This window comes from Thalassophryne amazonica, chromosome 13 (genome assembly GCF_902500255.1).
Source record: "Thalassophryne amazonica chromosome 13, fThaAma1.1, whole genome shotgun sequence".
Lineage (NCBI taxonomy): Eukaryota > Metazoa > Chordata > Actinopteri > Batrachoidiformes > Batrachoididae > Thalassophryne > Thalassophryne amazonica.
This window is the reverse complement of record NC_047115.1, coordinates 26,848,401-26,872,489: the sequence shown is the minus strand read 5'-3', so window position 1 is coordinate 26,872,489 and position 24,089 is coordinate 26,848,401. Positions and strand designations below refer to the sequence as shown.

The window sequence follows — 24,089 nt, the reverse complement described above, 5'->3', positions numbered from 1 at the left end:
GTCCATTCCTTATATTTGTAGTTTTATTTTCTCCTGTCTTTCTCTGCTGTTTGACCATATTCTGTGTGCTCAACAGGTTTGTCTGTTCTCTGTTCATGCTTTGCTTTGTGGCAAGCACAAGAATCAAACACCTTTACTTTGTAGACTTTAAACTGAAAACTCAGGAGGTTTTCTTGCTATGAAATAGAAAATTGCAGTGCTCTGTAGAACATGTCCTTTTTGGCCAGTACTGTTTTTTGTGGTCAGTATCTTAATAAAAATTGTAATATAACAAGACTTCCCAAAATGTCAAACTATGTATTCACGTTGTACACTTTCAAGCAACTAGTTGTTGACTGATATTGGTTTTATGATTGCCGGCGCCAATGCCACTTTTTAGTGAATGGCTGATATATAACGCTGATTTCTTTCTTTGTTTTTAATGTTTGTGATACAATAGAACATTTAGAAATAAAGCTACCAATTGGCATGCTTCACAGTGTTTCAAAACATCCCTTCCCATCGTTTCGAGGCACCCATCTGCCTGCAAATTGATAAAAAGGGGAGCCGTAGCATTGTTTAACAGAAGCCACGGTGATTAGGTTGTTTATAAACTTGATGTATTTTTCATTATGAAGCGGCCTCATCAGTGCAGACGTCGAACAACGGCGATAATAAATGCATTTAATTGCCTGTCATTAGATTATGACCATGCAGGGCAGGTAATCTCCAGGAGCAGGTTTGTGAACCCTTGTGTTTGATTGGCCAAGTCCCACGTACAGTGGGATCTTGTTTTGAATGACATGACATCTGAATTATAAGACCATCTCATCATGACAGCAGTAACATCATACTTTATGTCCTCTGATGGAATTTCATTATCTCAGACAATTCAATATATCGATAAATCTGTCCAGGCCACAAAGTGCTCCTGTGTAATTTCTCAACTCTGTCTTCTTCCCGAAGCTTCAGAGCGCCTGTAAAGATATTTCCTACTTGGTTGACCCCCTAAATAAGGTATCAGTGTGGACAAATGCCTTAACTCATTTCACATTTTTATTTTCCGTGCTTGCAGCAGCCGTGCTCCCATTGTTTGTGTTTGGTCTGTCGTTCTCATTGTTTTCATCACTCTGGGAGTTTTGTAAATGGTGTTTCCTGCTGTGCTGAGTGTGCACACATTCCCACGGTTCTCTCTTTGCAAAGTTATAGTCCAGTTTTTCAGTGGGTATAATGTGTGTTAATGGTTTTTGCACATTTTCATGAAATGTAACTTCTACTTTCAGCTTTAGGACATTTAGTTTGAATATTGAAAGTGTGTCATATAAAAACCATGTGACAATCAGGCCAGCAAAGGCAAGCTTTCCCAGATCAAGAGCAAATCAAGCCACTAAAGGAACTAAGGAATTAGTAAAATCAGACAACATACCTTTATAAATGTAAAACACACAAATAAGGGCAATGAAAGTTGACGATTTAATTTATTTCATATATAGCACCAAATCACAACAAAGTTGCCTCAAGGCACTTCACACAAAGTCTAATCTTACCAACCCTGAGAGCAAGCACACAGCTGACAGTGGTAAGGAAAAACTTCCTCTGATGATTTGAGGAAGAAACTTAAAGCAGACTAGACTCAAAGGGGCGACCCTCTGCTTTTGCCATGCTACCGACACAATTGACAAAACAATTTACAAAACGAATATACGAGGTCTGTCAATAAAGTAACGGTCCTTTTTCTTTTTTTCAAAAACTATATGGATTTCATTCATATGTTTTTACGTCAGACATGCTTGAACCCTCGTGCGCATGCGTGAGTTTTTCCATGCCTGTCGGTGACGTCATTTGCCTGTGAGCACGCCTTGTGGAAGGAGTGGTCCTGCCCCCTCGTTGGATTTTCATTGTCTGGAAATGGCGGAATGAAAAGGACTTTTTTCCATCAGAATTTTTTCAGAAGCTGTTAGAGACTGGCAGCTGGAAACCATTCGAAAAATTTATCTGGCTTTCAGTGAAAATTTTACGGGCTTCACAGAGAATAAGGTCTGTTAGTACAGCTTTAAGGACCCCTTTAAGGACGCTCGGCGCGCCGCGCTCCGAGCTGCGACGACGCAGCACAAGCCACCGGACCATTTCTAAACGGATGGCTCTGTGGATACGAGACCGTCGTGTGCTCTTTCTCTGGTTATCACAAGAGCTGGACATCAGCCATTTTCCGGCAGATTTCACTATTAACAAGAGATTTTGTCATGGAAAGCCGCGTGAAGGCTTCGCGTGTCACGACCAATTCGCTTTGGAAGCGAGACAAAGGAACACCTCCGTTTCTGCGTGTCAGAGGACAAGTTTGGACATGTCTATCTCGGCTTTCAATGCTTACCAGTCCAGTAAGTATCAGTGAAATTGTGGAGAGCTGGACATGTCCAAACTTGTCCTCTGACACGCCGAAACGGACGTGTTCCTTTGTCAAACATATGAATGAAATCCATATAGTTTTTGAAAAAAATAAAAAGGACCGTTACTTTATTGACAGACCTCGTACATGAAATTTTGGTGGTGCACAGGACGGGAGGGTTGCAGAAGAAGACGCCCACTGCCATCTCTGGATGGATCTCTGGATGGAGCTGCACCTCAAACAGGGAGGAAAAAACTGAATCGGGCATCAGAAAGACAACAAATACAGTATAATTTGTCAGCATTAAGCAACAAGAAAAACAGAAGAAATACTAAGGTGATCGTCGGCCACTAGCCTAAGTTCACTAAAAGACCCTGACTTTAGATAAAGTTGAGGCTGTGGCCTGCTACATTTCCTAATAAGAAGAAATTAAGAGTAAAAAGCATAGTAACATACTATGCAAGGATGTTATGTGATATGAAGGGGAAAATAAGTGCATCTTAAGTTCCGACTTGAAAGTCTCTACAGAATCTGACTGTTTCATTTATGCAGGGAGATCATTCCACAAAACAGGGGCACAATAAGAGAAAGCTTTGTGACCCGCAGACTTTTTATTCACCCTAGGGACACAAAGTAGTCCTGCACTCTGAGAATGCAAAGCCTGGGCCGGTAAATAGCGTTTACTTAGGTCAGCTAAGAAGGGAGGTGCCAGTCCATGAACAATTTTATAGGCTAGTAGCAGAACCTTAAAATCTGATCTCACAGGGACAGGAAGCCAGTAAAGAGATGCCAAAATGGGTGTAATGTAGTCAAGCTTTCTGCTTCCTGTCAAAGGTCTGGCAGCAGCATTTTGAACCTTAATGCTGGACTGCAGTAAACCAGAAAATCTATAAATACAAAGAAGTTACTGATGAAAAAAATTGCCAATTCAATACCAAAATTACAATAAAAACCAAGCTTATCAAGAGCAGAAGTAAAAGCAACTTGGACACACATTGTCTTTTGTGCTACTGTGAAGTTACAGTTGAGACCCCACCACCACCACCATTGTTAGCGTTGCAGCCACATGGATACATTCTTGGGATCGCTCTTGGTCTCTTTGTAACTACGTTTTTATGATTGTTAACCTGATATCTTATGAATGCCTAATCAAATTGTAATCAAACTCGGCAGATGTATTGATGGGAAGAAGTAATTTCATTTTGGTTAGGATCAGTCAAAGGTCAAGACCAAATATCTGGCCTCATGCCAATATTTAGGGGAATGGCTGATTTTATGGGTATGAGGTCAATTTCCATAAAATCTGCCATTCCCCATTTTATTGTTGGCAATCTGGACTTTTTTAAAGCCCATGGAACATTTTCTCAACATGTCTGATACTTTGAAATTTGGATGTGTTGTCACCATGCTATCGCAGTACTTTTGATTGAGTTCATTCTTCTAGGATGATTGTCAGTAATCGGTAGACAATCTTTTATTGACTTGCGTGCCTAGAGTCTGTAGGTATTGTCATCTTTATTTCTGTGTACCTGTTCATGGTGTTTTTCCCTTTTTATGCTACAGTACTCACTCTTTTTTGCTCACTGATTTATTTGGACTCATTATATCATGTTTTCCCTCAAAACTCTCCTCCCCTACCCACCTTTTTTCTATCCTTAAAGCTACAGTGTGTAGGTTTTAGGAATGTTCATCAGCATAAAGGGAATATAGCATTCATAACCGTCTGTTCATTAGTGTGTAATTACCTTCAACAGTGAATCCATGTGTTCATAGTCTTAGAATGAGCTCTCCATATTTACATGGGAGTGAACGCTGCCATACTGCATCACTATATTAATATAGTAACCCAAAAGGGACATACTTACTCCACCTTTCACATTTTGCAGTGCGGCCAGAAGACTGACGATAAAAGAAGAACAATCAGAGGTGTCTCCCCTATACACTGTCTCCTGGTTGATAGCGCAAGCTAACAAGTTTGAGAATCCCCATTTTTAATAAATGGAGGCCCATACATGTTGCTTATCACAAGAGAAGGCAAGGCAACGTGAACCCCGTCACCAAAGAAAGTGAAAACAGAAACAAAATTGTGACTGGCGATGGCATAATACAATCTGCAGCAGAAACACCACTAGATGACACTAAATCCTACACATGGTAGCTTTAATGCCTGTTTGTTGTACTTTCTCTTATTTCCTTTCTTTGTCTGCTCCTATTCCAGCACCTGGCTGTAACCCGGGACTACAGCTCAGAGTGTATGCGGCGTTACAGCTGGACTCCAGACACCATGGACCACAGCCACCATCCCGTGTCCAGCCCCATTCACTCTGGGTAAGAACAGTCGATCTGACTCATTCAGACCATCAGTACGTGTGAACATGCATACAGTTCACACACAGTGTGACGTGCATTTATACTGTATATAATCCATATAGGTGCGTGGAGCACCACACAGTTGCATTGTCTCTTGTTTTATCCCAGAGAGGCAATAGTTAGCGGACCGTGCAGCAGTAATGCAGACAAGGCACAGAGCTGTGGGACTTCTGCAGTGCAGTGCATAACACCACAGCGAAACAAACGTAGTTCATCCGCTGAAGCTCTCATGTCATACCATAAGACTTTAGACATAGACCAGAAGTCATCACTGTGTTCACCGTTTTCATCGTACAAACAGAGTCTGCTGCACAGACACACTGTTAACATGTTTTCATTTGAAGGACCTGAATCTGCTCTCATGTAGTTCATGTAATCTGACTATACTTGTATAATACTGTAAAATTTGAAATTTTTCTGTGCATTAAAACATATCATGCTGCTTTTACAGTTGTGCATGTACTTTGAATTTCTCACGTATAAAGAAATCTGTTGCATTCACATTAGCTTCTTTCTCCCCAGTTTGTCTCAGTAGAATATCCTGTATGTTTGTCCCCTTATTTTACTCCATCATCATTTCCTCCTCAGTGTGTTTTCTGTTTCTTTTCTTCCTCCCCTTTAGTTTAGTTTTTTTTAATCATCCTCTCAGCACTTACCACAAATTCCACCAGTGATGTTGAAACTTTGATACTAAAACTTGGTTGTGCCTCCTGCATTGTCTCCATGTGTTTATTTTGCAGCTTCTCCTCCCCGCTCCCTCAGTATGACTCCAGGTGATGACTGAGTTCACTGCTTTCACCCATAATGCCGCAGTGATGTCACTCGTCCGCTCAGTGTTTCTCCCACTCACGTTGCTGTTTTCTCTTCTCTTCCTTCTGTATTCCCCTCATCTGTGCTCATGCCATCCCTGTGCTCTGGTTGTTCATATTTGCTCGGCATAGATTTTAGAAGTGTGTAGTCAACGTGTTTGGGGGATTTTCATTGATGTACCATCACTCTTTCATAGTGCACAAAACCTTAAACCTGTAACTCTTCCAGGACTCTGCTTTGTACAGCACCATGTATTCACAAAAAAAGGCAACGATGCATTAATCCATCCATCCATCCATCCATTTTCTTCTGCTTTATCCGGAGTCGGGTCGTGGGGCAGCAGCTCAAGCAAAGCCGCCCAGACCTCCTGATCCACACACACCTCCCCCAGCTCCTCCGGGGGAACCCCAAGGCGTTCCCAAGCCAGCCAAGAGATGTAGTCCCTCCAGCGTGTCCTGGGTCTTCCCCGGGCCCTCCTCCCAAAGGGACGTGCCCAGCGAGGCGTCCAGGGGGCATACGGAAAAGATGCCCGAGCCACCTCAACTGACTCCTTTTGACGTGGAGGAGCAGAGGCTCGACTCTGAGCTCCTCCCGAGTGACCGAACTCCTCACCCTATCTCTAAGGGAGCGCCCAGCCACCCTGTGGTGGAAACTCATCTCAGCCGCTTGTACTCGCGATCTCGTTCTTTTGGTCATGAGCCAAATCTCATGACCATAGGCGAGGATCGGAACGTAGATCGATCGGTAAATCGAGAGCTTTGCCCCCCTACTCAGCTCTCTCTTCACCACGACGGTCCGATACAGCGACCGCATCACTGCAGACGCTGCACCGATCCGTCTATCGATCTCACGCTCCATCCGTCCCTCACTTGTGAACAAGACCCTGAGATACTTAAACTCCTCCACTTGAGGCAAGGACACTCCACCGACCTGAAGAGGGTAAAGCACCTTTTTCCGGTCGAGAACCATGGCCTCGGATTTGGAGGTGCTGATTTTCATCCCGGACGCTTCACACTTGGCTGCAAACCGCCCCAGTGCATGCTGAAGGTCCTGATTTGACGAAGCCAACAAAACCACATCGTCCGCAAACAGCAGAGATGAGATTCTGTGGTTCCCAAACCAGACCCCCTCTACACCCTGGCTGTGCCTAGAAATTCTGTCCATAAAAATAATGAACAGAACCAGTGACAAAGGTTAGCCCTGGCGGAGGCCAACATGCACTGGAAACAGGTTTGACTTACTACCAGCAATGCGAACCAAGCTCCTGCTGCAGTCGTACAGGGACTGGATAGCCCTTAGCAAAGGACCCCAGACCCCGTCCTCCCGGAGCACTCCCCACAGGGTGCCCCGAGGGACACGGTTGAACGCCTTCTCCAGATCCACAAAACACATGTGGACTAAACACATGTGGACTATTAAATAGCGCTTTAAGTTTAAAACACTGATTTTATGCATGAGTACTGCTCATATAGTGCTGTGAAAACATTTGTGGCCCCTTGAGCTTTTCCATATTTTAATTTTTGTATGACCTATTTAAAAAATCAGGTTTCTTTATGTTGACATTTCTAAAATTATGGCCTTTAACAAACTTCTACAAAATGACATAAACTAAATAAAAATATCAATGCTAAAGCAACTGGGTGCATGGTTATGTGCCCCCATTAGTGTAACATCTCTTTTACATCATCACTTTTAGAGCCAGTTTTGTTTAGAGAAGTCAGGGGATGGATACATGAACATTTCCAAGTCATTGAATGTGTCTTTGGCTTCATTTACATCAGTTATTAAGAAATGCAATCACTTTGGTACTGTTCTCTAAAATCTGAGTGACTGTGCAAGAAGGAGACTAGTGAGGGAAGCCACCAAACAGGACACCCAGGACATCTCAGAAGGAGTTGTAGGTTTCTCTGAATCTAACATGAGAAATTGGACATAGTGCAAATTTTATCTGGTGCATCACTATTGGATTATGATCGAATAGTACAAACAAGTGTTTTCACAATAAGAAGATCTGAAATTTCAACTACAGTTTGCTAGAAGGCACATGAAAGACGTTAGATTGGATTTGACCTATTTTGTGTGGAAAATCTTTCTCTGTTCCACTCCACCGTGCGACTGTGACTGGTGATACAACAGGCAAAAGTTGAGCTATTGTGGATTTCTTGGTGGCTTCCCTCTCTATTGTCCTTCTTGCACAATCACTCAGTTTTTGAGAACTGCCTACTCCATACAAATTTACCATACAGTAAAATACTGTTTGTATTTTTTAATGATTGATGTAATGAAGTTCAAAACATATACAGTGATGGGGAAATGTCCATCTATCCATCCTCTTTCTTGTCCAAATGAAGCTGGCTGGTAAAGTGTTTTGTAATTGTTGTACTAATGTGGGCACATCTTTATCTACACCTTTTTTTGGCTTTGAATTTTTTTATTTACTGTATGTGCTGTTGGAGAGATTTGTTTTCATTAAGAGATTAAAAGGCTTTCGAAATTTTAATAGAAAAAATAATTATTTTTTTAATATTTAATGTCATTAAAAGATGTAAAAGTTTGAGGGGGCACAAACCTTTTCACAACACTGTAAAATGTGTGACATTTCTTATGAAGTCACAACGTTAAAAAATGTTAAATAACATGAAATGTACAAATGTAATGTAATTTTGGAAATATATTAACCACCCTGTTGTGAATTAATGAAGCTTTGGTGAAGCATCTGTGCAGGTGTTTAATATTTACTCACTGAATGCTACTTTAGAGGAACTGAAATTATGGCAAAAACAAAAGCAGTCCGAGATTCTGATGTCCGCCAGTCCAGATCCGGATTACCTCCCAAATTCAGTGGAGTCTTCCATGGCCTAATATCTGTCTGTGGTGCAAAGGTGCAAATTTGGTGAGAATCCGTGAAGTAGTTTTGATGTAATCCTTCAAAGCCTATATAAAGTGAAATCATGATTCAGAATCCTGATCCAGCTTACCTCCAAAATTCAGTTGAGTCTTCCATGTCCTAATACCTATCTGTGGTGAAACTTTCATCAAAATCCGTGCAGTAGTTTTGATGTAATCCTGCTAACAGACATACAGACAAATAAATGCAAATGATTTTATTACGTCCTTGGCAAATGTAAAAACCTTGATCCACAAACTAAATCTGCAACATTAACAGTATTCTGTTTAGTTTTGAACATTTTTTAAATGTTCTTTATTGTGGCAGGTATCAGTGAGAACTGCCATCTTTCAGAACTCAAAGCACTGTTTTTTTTCTCTTTGCTGTTCTTTTTCTTTTCTTTCTGCTGTATTTTTTATTTTTTCCTTCTTCTCTCTGTGTTTGGGTGTACAGTGATCACAGCATGGGAATTGTCCTCCTCACTTGTGTTTGTGGTATGGCTTCTGTCTGTCTTGTCTGATTTTTCTGTTCCTCCTCTAACTTTGCTTTGCATGTTGCAGGTTCTTGGTCAGCTTCATGGTTGATGCCCGAGGTGGCTCCATGAGAGGCAGCCGTCACAATGGCATGCGCATTATCATCCCACCCAGGAAGTGCACAGCACCCACACGTATCACCTGCCGCTTGGCCAAGAGACACAAGCTGGCCTACCCCCCACCCATGGTGGAGGGAGAAGGACTGGTCAGCCGGCTGGTGGAGGTTGGACCAGCTGGGGCTCAGTTTCTTGGGTAGGAAATTTTATTTGCTTATTGTTTAAACCAACAATTTATTGTAACATTCAAACAGGAAAATAAAATAATTGCAAAGTGCTGCCTGGTAATAAGTTAAATAAAATGTTCTCAAATAAACAACAAATGTATGAAATATTATAAAAAATACATTCGTAGCTTTTAGCAAAACCTTTCCACAAGTAAAGTGCAGCACAATGGTTCCAGCATGAAGCCCTGTTCAATTTTATTCAACCTTCATATTTTTTGCCATAAAAATTAACTTGTCCAAAACTGTCACACTCTATAAGGGATTTTAAACAGAATTAATGTTAAAGAATCCCTTTACTTTTGTACAGTTTATTTTATTTTCTATCTATTTCTACTAACTGTTCATTTAATGTTTGTTATATCTTTTTAATTAAAGTTTTGAAATAAAAACATTGTGGGAGAGGCAAAAAAGTGAGTGAAACCACCTTTAAAATATTTAGAACCACAACTAAACTTGATTCTTGGTTTGTTTATATATTTTGCCATTAAAATCGGCCATCACTTATTAAAATAAAATAAATTCTCAAGGCCAGGGCTTCTCAAAGTCTGGGGACTATTTAATCACAGTGCAGCAAACGAGGTCAGTCGGCTGAGTAAGTCCAAGTGAGGAGGATTGTAGATATCCCTCCGCTCAGTGCTTTACAGGGTGCTGCAGGCTGCAGCGGAGGAGGAGGGGGGGGGAGGGGGAGACATGCTGCCACTCGATGACAACAGAGACTTTCACTTTCAGTCGCCAAACATCGGAAAAGTCTCCAGTAATGCCAGGAAAAGTAGCTAGATTTGTTGCTAGTCGCTTTTGAGAAAACAAGTTGTCAAGAGGGTTTGGAAAGTCACCAGATTTAGCGAGAAAGTTGCTAAGTTGGCAACACTGAATGTAAACACACGCAACGTGAATTCACCCGTGAACAGCCATGTGCCGAACCTAACGTCCCATACTGAAATGGTTCAATACAAGTACATGTACTGTTACACCCTTTATATATATATGTGTGTGTGTGTAAATCAAATATTTTACAATACGATATATAAAGCCATTATATATTAAGCATGAATGGGTATCTATTGCCAGTGAAGGTGATTCACTTGTAGTGATCACCAAACCCATAAAAATGTGTTTTCTAAAGATGAGTTGTGCATTTACTTTTTTTTGTTCCTGCACTGCCTTCTACTTCTTCCTCTCTCAGCCCTGTGATTGTAGAAATCCCTCATTTTGGGTCCATGCGAGGAAAAGAGAGGGAGCTGATTGTGTTGAGGAGTGACAATGGTGACACGTGGAAAGAGCACCAGTCTGATGCCACGCCAGAAGACCTTACGGAACTCCTCACCGGCATGGATGAAGGTAAAGGAAATTCATCACCAGTCAAAAATTACTAGCAACACAGGTGAACTTTATCATAAAAGATTTTCATTCATATACAGTTACATTTTAGCATAAGCACATTTTAATATAGGTGGACAAGGTAACTGGCATATGTAAACTGATCTTTGCAGACCCAAACAACTTCTTCTCTTTCATGTAATCTGATACACATGAAACAAAATTTATGCCAAGTACCACTAAGAATAGTTCTTTAGGGGGACAAAATGCAGTGTTTCCCTTACTGTTGTGATTTGTAGCTGAGACAAAGTCAAGAGGACCCCAGTATGCAGGCAGCCAGGACACAGAAATTAAAGCCCACAGTGCTTTAAGGTTTGAAGGAGCGGACACAGTTAGTGACCACGGGAGAGAGCAACAAGAAATATGAAACAACTTCAAACCACCAGCAAACAAACAGACAAACAAGTGCGATATAAAAGCAAAAACAACTAATGAACAACAGGTGCAATAATCAGGGCGGACAGGAAACGAGACACGTGATAACCAAAAGAACACAGACTAAACAAGACATGACAAGGTAAGAGGAAACAACCTGATCAAGAGACATAAAACCAGAACATGAAGCGCACAAAATGAAAAACAACCATAGAACTAAAGAATGAGTGCAACAAAGGGAAAACTGACAAGGACTTAAAAAAACAGAAGGCAATCAGACATAAACAATAACTAAACATTTACCAGGCCTGAAAAAAGTAATAAGGGAAACACGGATACATGCTACTTGATATCACTTTTGATTCAAAGCTCTGTGTGCTGTTATTATGACAGTAACAATTTGTTGTTGCCTGCTGATCTCCAACCAAGTGTTTTTGACACAGAGCTGGACAGCCCTGCTGAGTTGGAGAAGAAGCGCATATGCCGCATTGTCACCAGTGATTTTCCACAGTATTTTGCTGTGGTCTCACGGATCAAGCAGGAATCAAACCACATGGGCCCTGACGGAGGTGTACTGTCCAGCAACACTGTGCCCATGGTCCAGGCATCATTCCCACAGGGGGCACTCACCAAGAGGATTCGTGTCGGGCTGCAGGTACATTAATATTCATTGGATTTCATCAAATTTCATCAGGTCACTGAGTCAGTATTCGAGATCAATAAAGTTCTTCTTATTCTTATACAACTGCTGTCCAGTGGTAAAAATAATAATAATAATTTCCACCTGGTGTTTTGAACTTTGCACATCTGACTTAATGATTTAATGGTAGTTGCAGTTTGGACTAAACCATTTTATACCTTCAATTAACAAACATCAAGTCTCACTTGCTTGTGCTTCCTGCATACTGTGTTCATGTTTAGGCCCAGCCTGTGCCTGATGATATGGTGAGGGCGGTCCTGGGCAACAGAGCCACCTTCAGCCCAATTGTCACAGTGGAGCCCAGGAGGAGAAAGTTTCACAAGCCCATCACAATGACAATCCCAGTCCCACCAAGATCAGCAGAGGGCCACCCCACAGGCCACCGAGGCAGTGCTACCCCCTGTCTGCGCTTGCTGTGCAGTATCACAGGTGAGTAGTGCTTTCGCTAGCCAAAACATAAACTACCATATTTTCTAGGCTATAAGCTGCACAGAGAGTATGCGTTACATCTGTCCAAAAATGTGAAGAGCATGAAGAGCAAAAAATATGTAATACCAGTCTATAAGTCACATTTCTTTTTAAAACACAATGCTACTGCTTCATGCAACAAGAAGCAAAATTAATTTAATCGATGCATTATTTATTTATAATGCAAACGTCATGTTGGCAAGCAGATGCTAACGGGCAAAATTAACGTTATTGTACCAGGTGCAAAGAACTCGAGACTAAACCTGTTGTTGCCACTGGACATAAGTAAATGTCTGTTCAGACCTAAATGTGTGCACATTTACCTCATTACATGTAATTACTCATGCTAAAAACTCCTATGTATTCTTTAAGCATAATAGTTAGCCGTACCTTAGCCTAGCCATCCTGCTCTTTGCTGTTCTGGCTTTCCCACACAGTCCAAACAAGTGGAGTTCTGAGTAGCATGAAGGTTGTATTTTCTCTCTCAAGAGTGTGGTCTTTCAGTTTGAGAGCATAGGGCATAATACTGCCGACTCCGGTCGGTGGTGTTAAACGTAGGCCGGCGATATTATGTGCCGAATCGGAAAACAAATCGTTATGCAAATTCTTTTATTCCTTCAGCCATAACGTTGCTAAATCCACAAGTATAAAGATGAATTGGGATGATTTTGCATGTTGCTCTGCTGTGCTGTCACTGCTTGTGATTATTGTGATTATTGTTGTTGTGATGATGTTGAATTGTAGATGTTAAATGGTTGTTATTTATTCTTTTTTTTAATCATATTCACTCTGTAATTATGGACGGGCTGACTGTATAAATGAATTGTCCTTTTGGGATTAATAAAATAATCAGAATCTGAATAGCCCAATAATGTCACTTGTTCTCTTAAAGCCAGCATATCCTTCTCATTCAGATCATCTTCTTGTTTTACAGCAGTTGGCATCCAGATTAATGGTACATTCCCGCCACATTCTGCTCTAGAGTGTGAATCATATAATAATAATAATAATAATAATACGGTATATGGTTACTACCATCCAGTTTCTAAAAATCAGCAAGTGCTTATTTTAGTTTTGCTGATTTCATGTAATTGACATTAACATATATAAAAGTAAAGAATAACTACTGTGTATACTGTATACAGTAAATTGACTCTCATGTTTGACTTGAGGCTCGCCCATGCTCAGTGTTAAATATGGATATGGACTGGGCCTTATGTCCGCAGTCTGCGTTAATTTCGTCTGCATTTGTGTCCATTTTCAGAAAGCTTATAATACAAATGAAAAGTAGTAGAAAACATTGGAAAGTGTTGGAGCAGTATAGCCAAAGTTCAACCATGACACAAGTTTAAAGTTGGTGGAACATTTTGTCAGTAGTTGCTGTGACGTATTTATTGGCCTCACAGTCCAACTCCTTTGACGTGACTGGCTACGATTTTGTCTCTTTTGCAGTAGAAACATTATTATGACTTCTTCTACCGTAACTATATTTGATTTTGTAAGAAATGTTTTAGGTGGTCTATACTGCCCTGTAGTGGAAGTTTTGTTTAACATCAGTGCCAACAAATATGATGTATTTAAGTCTGTGGGAAGTGACAGTTGCACCATTTGAGGCACATAGTTAGATTGATACAGGTAAACGGAGTACACATGAGCCTTCAGATGTTAACTTACTGAGCGAAGAGCTTAAAGTTGAAGAGGTGGGAAAAAGAAATGATGAGGTTCATGAAAACTAAAATATAGTGTTCCTGCAGAAAGAGCAAGCTCAACATTCGGCCTCTGTTTTCTGCAGGAGGGACGTCTCCAGCTCAGTGGGAGGATATTACAGGAACAACACCTCTGTCCTTTGTAACTGACTGTGTCTCCTTTACCACAAACGTGTCGGCCAGGTGAGACAAACAAACACACACAGATGGTTCAAGCAAAAGACCATATGTTATAACAAGTGGAACAATAAAAGAAAAGCATTGAAACACTTCTGTTGTATCCATGCACAAACAGAGAGTTTATTGTTATGCTGATTGATAGGTAAGTAAGAGGATAATGCAAACTCTTTTAACAAATCTGCTAGCCCAAAATTAAAAATATATAATGAATTAAAATGGTGAGATCAGGATTGCTACTTCAGTTAATTTTCATATACTTTGTCAAACATTTTGGTGTACCTAAAATAAATACTTGCATGTTTTGGTACAGATGAGATTAGGCGTGTTTTAGGTCTTGGCTACTTATATACTCTGAGTACTTATCTAATGAAACAAGACTCACCTGAACCTGGGAACTTACAGTGTGCCAGTCTCATAATAATATCCAGTGGGTGAGAGGAGGAGCGGACGAGTGGACTGAGACGGCTTGAAGACTTTGGGTATAACAATACACCTCCCTCACTGTTTAACGTGAGTTGCAGTTCAAAGTCATGGTACAGTTGTCAGGATTACTCATACTGTTATAGAATAAAAGACTTACACAAATTTAAAAAGGTGGAAAAACATGATTTGAAATGCTGCATAACTGGTTTGAGGAGCTAAAAACAAACATCTGAGAATGACAATATAATTCATAGCCAGTATTGCAGACTTCAATGTTTGTTGGAAGTATGTAGCCCACGGTTCAATTATTGTAAATTTCTTTTCAGTTTCATAGATTATTGTCCAGGGTGTACCCTGCCTCATGCCCTGTGACTGCTGGGATAGGCCCCAGCCCCTTGTGACACTTAGTTGAAGTAAGCAGGTAAAGAAAATGGATGGACTCCGAGCCAGTGTCGTCCCAGACTGACAAAGCCGCTTGGATGAGTGACAGAATGTTTCACAGATAAACAAAAAGTCCAGCTACCTTGACTAAACTTCAGGAAGCTTCTCACAGAAACACAGCCTCTCTCTATGTTTAGGGAATTTAACACCACAAATTGAGACAATATGAGTGGGTTACCTGACGGAGTGTCCCTGGATAGCAACCACCCAGGCAGTCATCGCCTTAGGTCACTGGTTAGTGCCCAGGATTCATAACCATACAGCAAGACAGGAAGAAGCACCACGACCCTAAAGACTAGAACTTTCATTCTTCTGCAAGAGATATTGGCATTGCCAAACACCTTTGTCCAGTGACCTCTTGACTCCATAAGCTCTTCCCAGGCATTTCTTGATTTCCAAAGCCAAGGACTCAGAGACATGAATGTCACTACCGAGACAAGTGAATGTCGCTACAACAGTGTTTCCTGGTCCTCGGGACCCAAAGTACTGCACATTTTCCATTAGTCCCTGAACTAATGAGAGAAGATCAGCTCAGTCAGGTGTTTTCAGCGACTCATCAGCTGACTGCACAATGGAACACACCCGACTGAGCTGATCTACTCTGATTGTGCATTGGGTATGGACAACCAGGATTGGAAAACACTGATCTGCAATCTGCCATCCTCTCCTCTTTAATTCACAGGTTCTGGCTCGCAGACTGTCACCAGATTCCTGAGACGGTAAGTCTAGCGTCTCAGTTATACCGGGAACTGATCTGCGTGCCGTATCTGGCCAAGTTTGTGGTGTTTGCCAAGATGAACGATATTGTCGAGGCTCGGCTGCGCTGCTTCTGCATGACGGACGACAAGGTTGACAAGACCCTTGAGCAGCAGGAGAACTTTGAGGAAATGGCTCGTAGCAAAGACATTGAGGTGGGGCTATCTTTTCATGTGGGTGGGGATCACTGTATTAAATGAACAATTGAAATACAGTAGTGTTCAGAATAATAGTAGTGCTATGTGACTAAAAAGATTAATCCAGGTTTTGAGCATATTTCTTATTGTTACATGGGAAACAAGGTACCAGTAGATTCAGTAGATTCTCACAAATCCAACAAGACCAAGCATTCATGATATGCACACTCTTAAGGCTATGAAATTGGGCTATTAGTAAAAAAAAAGTAGAAAAGGGGGTGTTCACAATAATAGTAGTGTGGCATTCAGTCAGTGAGTTTGTCAATTTTGTGGAACAAACAGGTGTGAATCGGGTGTCCCCTGTGTAAGGATGAAGCCAGCACCTGTTGAACATGCTTTTCTCTTTGAAAGCCTGAGGAAAATGGGACGTTCAAGACATTGTTCAGAAGAACAGTGTAGTTTGATTAAAAAGTTGATTGGAGAGGGGAAACGTATAGGCAGGTGCAAACAATTATAGGCTGTTCATCTACAATGATCTCCAATGCTGTAAAATGGACAAAAAAAAAACACGTGAAAGAAAACGGAAAACAACCATCAAAATGGATAGAAGAATAACCAGAATGGCAAAGGCAGTTAGAAGTCTCCTGTGTGAAGTTAATTTATTTGCAAGAATCCCCCGCAAAGTACCTCTGTTAGATAAAAGACATGTGCAGAAGAGGTTACAATTTGCCAAAGAACACATCAGCTGGCCTAAAGAGAAATGGAGGAATATGTTGTGGACTGATGAGAGTAAAATGGTTCTTTTTGGGTCCAAGGGCCGCAGACAATTTGTGAGACGACCCCCAAACTCTGAATTCAAGCCACAGTTCACAGTGAAGACAGTGAAGCATGGTGGTGCAAGCATCATGATATGGGCATGTTTCTCCTACTATGGTGTTGGGCCTATATATCGCATACCAGGTATCATGGATCAGTTTGGATATGTCAAAATACTTGAAGAGGTCATGTTGCCTTATGCTGAAGAGGACATGCCCTTGAAATGGGTGTTTCAACAAGACAATGACCCCAAGCACACTAGTAACCAAGCAAAATCATGGTTCCAAACCAACAAAATTAATGCCTCGTAGATGTGAAGAAATCATGAAAAACTGTGGTTATACAACTAAATACTAGTTTAGTGATTCACAGGATTGCTAAAAAAGCAGTTTGAACATAATAGTTTTGAGTTTGTAGCGTCAACAGCAGATGCTACTATTATTGTGAACACCCCCTTTTCTACTTTTTTTTTTACTAACAGCCCAATTTCATAGCCTTAAGAGTGTGCATATTATGAATGCTTGGTCTTGTTGGATTTGTGAGAATCTACTGAATCTACTGGTACCTTGTTTCCCATGTAACAATAAGAAATATACTCAAAACCTGGATTTATCTTTTTAGTCACATAGCACTACTATTATTCTGAACACTACTGTACAACCCCAAATCAGGAAAAAGTTGAGATGGTATAGAAAATGTAAATTCAAAGCAAACAAACAAAACAAACCACAGTGATCCTTACATTTACTTTGACTTATATTTCATTGCAGACAGTATGAACCCAAGATACAGTGGTCTGCAAAAGTATTCAGCTCCTTGGTATTTCACGCATTTTAATTTGTTTATGGCATTTCAGATACAAAAAGTAAATCGGGCTTCTCAACATAAAAATTTCTAAAATTATCTTCCTTAGACTCAAACTCAAAGTAAATCTGTACATCTTGATATAAATTAATTAAAAATATAAAAACCAAGATGATGGGTTGCATAAGTAATGGGCCCCTTTTGTATAATACCTGTAAATAATCAGTTTAATTGCCAGTTTTCTTCAGACAAGTCAGGGGATGGATACATGAACATTTCCAAGTCACTGAATATGTCTTGAACTTTATTTACATCAGTTATGAAGAAATACAAACATTATGGCACTCTATGGTAAATCTGTGTGGAGTAGACAGTTTTCTGAGTGACTGTGCAAGAAGGAGAACAGTGAGGAAAGCCACCAAGACACACAGACAACCCAGAAAAAGTTTAAGGCTTATGTGGCTGTGATTGAAGAAATTGTGCAAATTCTGTGTTTTGTATCTCCAGTTATAAAGCTTCATGATGAAGTGGTATAGAGGAGGGTCTTCTTTCACTAAAACATCAAATCTAGGCTTGCATCTCAGATGTACCTTCTGGCAAATTGTAGGTGAACTTTCAGGTCTTCTTTTTAAGAAAAATCCTCCTGCAGGACCATATGACAGGCCAACAGTTACGACAAATACGCCACTTTCAGTCACATATCAGCAGAAATACATCGTAGCAAACGCTGTTTGGTCAGTTATCACAGAGCTTTTTTTGTTTTTGTTTTTAGTAAATATGTTTGTCTGTGTGTTAATTTTAGCCATTTCATACTCCTGTTACAAGACAGTGATTGTGGCACAGTGGTAGAGTGTCCATCTGTTAACTAGACTGGGTGGGTTCAAATCCTGTGAGTGTTTTTTTTCTTTTTACCCAGGGATATTTAACCGCGTGGTTCTGTAATGCGTCCCCCTTTATGTATTCTGCATATCAACCCAGTGATATTCACTAATTATACAGCTGGTTTTATTTTATTTTCCTCCACATCAGCAGCGCGATGTGGCGCAGCTTGTCCCATGGACCACAGTGCGAGCAGCTGCAGCAGCCACACTGTGAGCTGCTGTTCCTGCTCTACAGACACCTTCGTGTGCATGAACCGGCGCACCGTGGTCGTGCACGCCTGCCCATCGGTGCAATGTTTTGTGGTGCGCTCATACGACTCTACCACCGTGTGTCGCCCTGGAGTTGTACGCAAATCCACCAAATTTGCACTATGTATGAAGGGGCCCTTAGACATGTTTGAATGAAGAATGGGAGAAAATAACACTTGACATGCTTCATCACTTGGTATCCTGAATGCAAATACATGTTTTAAGTGTGAAGGAATGGCCATATTATAAAGTGACAAATCCTTTGGTATCCCAACTTGTTTGGGGGGATGTATTGCAGGCGTGAAATTCATGAATAGGTGTATGTTAACAAATTTAATGAAGATGACCACACGAGTCATGAAATATTTTGGGTTCATACTGTCTGCAATGTAACAGAAGTCAAAGTAAATGTTAGAATGACTTTTTTGTGTGTGTTTTCCATTTTCAATATCACCCCAACATTTTCTGATTTGGGGTTGTAATTTACTGTATGTTATTAAAATTCAGTGCTGTGACTTCATCAGCCTCAGTTCCAGTTTTCTTTTTTTTTTTTTTGTTTCCTGTAGGTTCTAGAGGGTAAGCCTATCCATGTGGATTGCTATGGCAACCTGTCCCCTCTGACCAAAAGTGGGCAGCAGTTGGTTTTTAACTTCTACTCCTTCAAGGAAAACAGACTTCCGTTCAACGTGAAGGTACGTAATTTAACCCAGCCGAGCACCCACATTAACGGTTTATGTGATACTCTGCAGAGTTAATGTGTATATCAGTAATCAATTTATATCAGAAATGATCTATCTTCTAGAAATAAAGTGACCCTTCTGCAGTAATTCACTTGCATATCCAGTTAAGGACAATTCTTAGTATACTTTAATAGCACAGAACCAAATAAAGATTGTGATTCCATGAGCGAACACACTGACATACATGCAGTTTATTAACAAATTACAGTAAATGTATTGAATTTAAATCTGCATGTCAAGTTCCAGTTGTCAAGTTGAGTGTTCCTGTTTTCTCATTCTTGAGGTAAATTGGCAGCATTAAACATTCTGCTTTTTATTACATGCATTATCAAAGGCAGAGCAAGTCGAGAAATTGTTTGACTTTATGTGTGTCTGTCTGTCTGTGTATCAAGGTGAAACCTGGTACAAAAGGTCATTTCACTAAGACCTCAGACAGATTTGTTGTTGGGTGTATTTTGATTTAAATTGTGTCCACCAGGAGGCCAAGTCTCTGAGCCATTGGGTACAGAATAGCTTGACAAAGTCTTTTTGTATCAAAGTGAAATGTAGTACACAAAGTCAGAAAAATCTCTGATGTGTTCGATGTTGGGCGCTTTTCAGTACTTATTTTGTGCAACCAGGGTGCGGAGTCTCTGAAAGCTATTGTACTTGACAATGCCACAAGGACTTCATGGAAACGTGATGAGACTTGTTCCTATTGATTGCACTTTGCTAAGTCTTTGCACAGGTTCAAGGTTTGGCTTGAAGATGCAGGTCAGCGTTTGTATTGCCCTTGTTTTGACTGTAATTTTTGCAAAGTTGGTGTTTTTTTGTATATTTGTTGCCCCCCATAGATCAGAGACATGAGCCAAGAACCATGTGGGCGTCTCTCCTTCCTAAGAGAACCAAAAAGCACCAAAGGTCTTCCACAGACTGCCATATGCAATTTGAATATCACACTGCCAACCCACAGAAAGGTAGGCTCACCACCATGTGTGAATAATAACATTGTCTTCGGTCATGCCATTTCATCGACATGTAAATTAAAATGATACACGGAAAGCAATTTTGACCCAACACCACGGAAATCCATGAAAGTTCATTTGGTTGAGAGACGACTGCCTGCTGCTTGTGTCTTATTAGTTTGTAAGCCTGTGCCAGTCATCATGCACATGCAGCCACACATACATGCATATCGTGCTTTGTTCTATTGCCTGGCTCAGTGTGGGAACAAAAGAAATATGCAAAAGCAATACTGCTAATTTTTTTGTTGTGGTGTTGATTGATCACAAGAAACTATAATTATTTTGCTTTTGCTTTTTTATTTTGCTGGGCTTTTTTTTGTTTTGTTTTTTATTAATTCCATAGATTTTTTCTGATGATTTCTGTTGTTTTTGCTGCGCCATTTTCGCCCCCTAAATTTTATTTTCATCTCCCCCGCTCATTATAACTCCCCCTGCTCTCCATTGTGCCATCTTTCTCCCCTCTTGCGATGCATCTTGGAATACCACAGGATATGGAGTCTGATCCTGATGATGAGGTAAACAGATTCTTCATCATCACACAAAACTGCTTCTTCTTGTTTTGTCATTTTTGTTGGCTTTAATGCAGATTCTGTCATCATTCTCTCATACCACCCCTCCACCCCCCAAGTATCTGAGTGTAAAAGATGCTTTTTGCTTGCATGTTTTTACACAGAAAGATCATTTCTGAAAAGTGACCTCATATGCATGAGTTGGAATGGTGGTTTCTTTAATCAGAAACTGTTGATTGTGCAAGTCCTTCAGTGCTGCTTCTCTGCTTGTTTTTTTTTTTTTTTATTTCTATTCACCGTTCCATGCACATTCAACAGGAAATCACCATGTCTCCATGCAATTTACTTACACACAAAATTTCATTTACTCAGTTTTGCAGGCTGATGAAATTATAACCCTAATCATTTATCAACTGTCCTTTATTTGTGTTATTTTGGGATTTCTTCTTCTTTCCCCTTGTTCTTGGCTTTTTTGTAATTAATAATACTAATACTCTCAGCTACATGCTAAAAAGCTTGTATAACTATTTATTCTGAGAAAAAACTGTTTAGGTTCTTCCACTGTATGAAGTTAAATGACAGCTTTTATTTTCTGCCATATAAAATATTAATCTACTTGCCAGATGGAACATGATTCTGTACAAGTTTACAATCTTTGATCTTTTTTTAAATCTCTAACATTCTGTACCAACCATTTTTTAAAAAATTAAGTATTCCACCAGTATCCAGCATTGCAACTGTTGTGTTGTGGTTATCAAATCAAATCAAAATCAAATGTATAAATTTATATAGCGCCAATTCTCAATGAAGTCATCTCAAGGCGCTTCACACAACATAAAACAAAAAAAACTGAATTAAAAATTTTAAACACAATAAAAAGATGACCATAAAAGAATACAAGAATAAAAACACATCATAACACTAATGATAAAACAGGGAAAACAAATGAGTCTTTAAACGTGACTTAAAAGTCTCCACAGTATCAGACTGCCGAATGTGTGCCGGGAGATTGTTCGACAGAGCTGGGGCACGGTAGGAGAAACCTCTGTGACCGGCAGACTTTTTATTCACCCTGGGAACACATAGAAGTCCTGCACCCTGAGAACGCAGGGCCCGAGCTGGTACATAGGGGCTTACCAGGTCAGCCAGATAGGGAGGTGCAAGTCCATGAACAATTTTATAAACTAATAACAGTACTTTAAAATCCGATCTTGCAGCAACTGGAAGCCAGTACAGGGACGCCAAAACGCGTAATTTGGTCAAACTTTCTGCTTTGTGTCAAAAGTCTGGCAGCAGCATTTTGAACCAGTTGAAGACCCCTAATCCTGGACTGCGGTAAGCCAGAAAATAGAGCATTACAATAGTCCAATCTAGAAGAGACAAATGCATGAATCAAAGTCTCAGCATCAGCCATAGACAGGATGGGATGAATCTTTGCTATACTTTGCAAATGGAAGAAAGCAGTCCTCGTAATGTCTCTAATGTGGAGATCAAAGGACAACATAGGATGAAAAAATTACTCCAAGGTTCCTCACTTTATCCGTATAATGTATAACACACGAACCTAAGCTAAGTGCTAGCTGATCAAATTGATGCCAATACCTCGCTGGACCAAGAACCATAACTTCAGTCTTATCTGAATTTAAAAGTAGGAAGTTACTAGACATCCAACTTCTTACTGGTTATGGTTCTGTAGCTAAAACTGTGACAGTTGATTGGTATGTGGGTATAGAAAATGGATGGATGGTTAGTGATCATAATAGGGGTGGAAAGTACGTCGGTATCATAGTCATCACCAGTGTGATAGTGTACCTTTGTATGGATTGATCAAAGTCATCAACACCATGAGAAATCAGACTAAGAACCCATGCCAGGCCACAAATATTTTGTAATGACCCAATGAAAAATAACAACAAAAAAGCGCCAAATATATATTAAATTGGAAATCTGTATTTATTTTGGTGTGTCTGTGGCACTAATTGGCACTACAGCTCCATTTATTTCCAGTTCTACTGAGCTCCACACGCAAGTCAGAACACCTATTAAATGCTTTTTTGTCAATGTAACTGACTATTGATAAACCGTGATTCTGTTGTGTGAACCAGTTACGCTGCAATCTCATTTTACTTAACTGTGAAAATGTTTCATTGATGAAGTTATTCATCCAGATTTTAATTTTGTGGGAGCAAATTTGAAAATGAAAATACTCCAGGTTAAACTCTTGCTCAAGTAATATAACTTTGGAAGCTCTTGGCCTTTTATGCCAAATTATTAAACACATTCCAGCTGTTCTATATCAATTTTTTAAAAATTAAGCCCTTTGCCTTCAAGTGGAAAATTTCTACAACATGATATAAATAAAAAAAATATATATTAAAACCAAAATAATGGAATTCATACGTTTTGCCCCCCTTGACTTTAAAAACTAAATTAGGGTTGTAGCCAGTTTTCTTTAGGCAAGTCAGTTGATGTATAATGAACATTCACAAGTTTCTGAGTATGTCTTGGATTTTCACTTAAAAAAAAATACAGTATCTTACTGTAAGGTAAACCTGTCTGAAATAGGCAGTTCACAAACACTGAGTTTCCAAAAAGGAGTGGAGTGAGGGAAGCCACCAAGACATGCATTACAAATCTGAAGGATTTATAGTTTCTGTGGCTGTGATTGGAGAGGCTGTGCAGAGTGCAGCTTGTATCTGTTGCATCACCAGTCGTCACGTCTCCATGGTAGAATGGAACAGAGAAATAGTTTTATTTTCTGGAAAATGAAGATGTGAAATTTCAACTACAGTTCATCAGAAGGCACAGGAGAGACCCAAGCTTAGATATGATTTGTTGTGTTGCAGCGAATTCCTGTGTGTGCAACACCACCATGTCAAAGAACATACAGTACAGTTTGTAGTTATTAACTTTAACTGGAATTAAAAACAAAAAAAATCCAGCGAGTGAGGGGTTCATTTGCTTTCTTGTCACTACTAACAGCAGCATGTACTAAAGACACTAAAATAAGACAGTGCCCATGCTCACAAATATGTAAATTAATTGGCGTAATTCTGATATATTCCAAACACATATATCTGTTTTTTTTATGTTAAAGCATCTTTTGTTTATTTTTTGTTTGTTTCAGACTGAAAAGCCAGAACGACGTCATACCTTTGCCTCCTTAGCTTTGCGTAAGCGCTACAGCTATTTGACCGATCCAGCAGCGAGTGAGTCTCCCATTTTTAACTTTCATGAAACATTCAGCTTATTTAAATATTCATGTTATTTTAATC

General features: G+C 40.0%; 1 protein-coding gene across 42 annotated transcripts in view; it reads left to right on the top strand.

Annotated features, from left to right (window-relative positions):
* The window catches only part of ank3a (ankyrin 3a), a 302,777-nt gene that overhangs the window by 242,766 nt on the left and 35,922 nt on the right, over nucleotides 1-24,089 (top strand). For 22 of the 42 annotated variants that reach the window (XM_034185576.1, XM_034185605.1, XM_034185606.1 and 19 more), the window contains 13 exons: nucleotides 946-996; nucleotides 4,584-4,693; nucleotides 5,476-5,508; nucleotides 8,993-9,217; nucleotides 10,432-10,586; nucleotides 11,444-11,655; nucleotides 11,922-12,129; nucleotides 13,961-14,057; nucleotides 15,601-15,829; nucleotides 19,128-19,253; nucleotides 20,135-20,257; nucleotides 20,794-20,820; nucleotides 23,942-24,023. In XM_034185576.1, the coding sequence (XP_034041467.1) occupies nucleotides 946-996; nucleotides 4,584-4,693; nucleotides 5,476-5,508; nucleotides 8,993-9,217; nucleotides 10,432-10,586; nucleotides 11,444-11,655; nucleotides 11,922-12,129; nucleotides 13,961-14,057; nucleotides 15,601-15,829; nucleotides 19,128-19,253; nucleotides 20,135-20,257; nucleotides 20,794-20,820; nucleotides 23,942-24,023 (1,678 nt within the window). Of the gene's footprint in view, nucleotides 1-945; nucleotides 997-4,583; nucleotides 4,694-5,475; nucleotides 5,509-8,992; nucleotides 9,218-10,431; nucleotides 10,587-11,443; nucleotides 11,656-11,921; nucleotides 12,130-13,960; nucleotides 14,058-15,600; nucleotides 15,830-19,122; nucleotides 19,254-20,134; nucleotides 20,258-20,793; nucleotides 20,821-23,941; nucleotides 24,024-24,089 lie in introns of those variants that run through there. The other 20 variants (XM_034185591.1, XM_034185588.1, XM_034185589.1 and 17 more) reach the window with 8 other exon arrangements.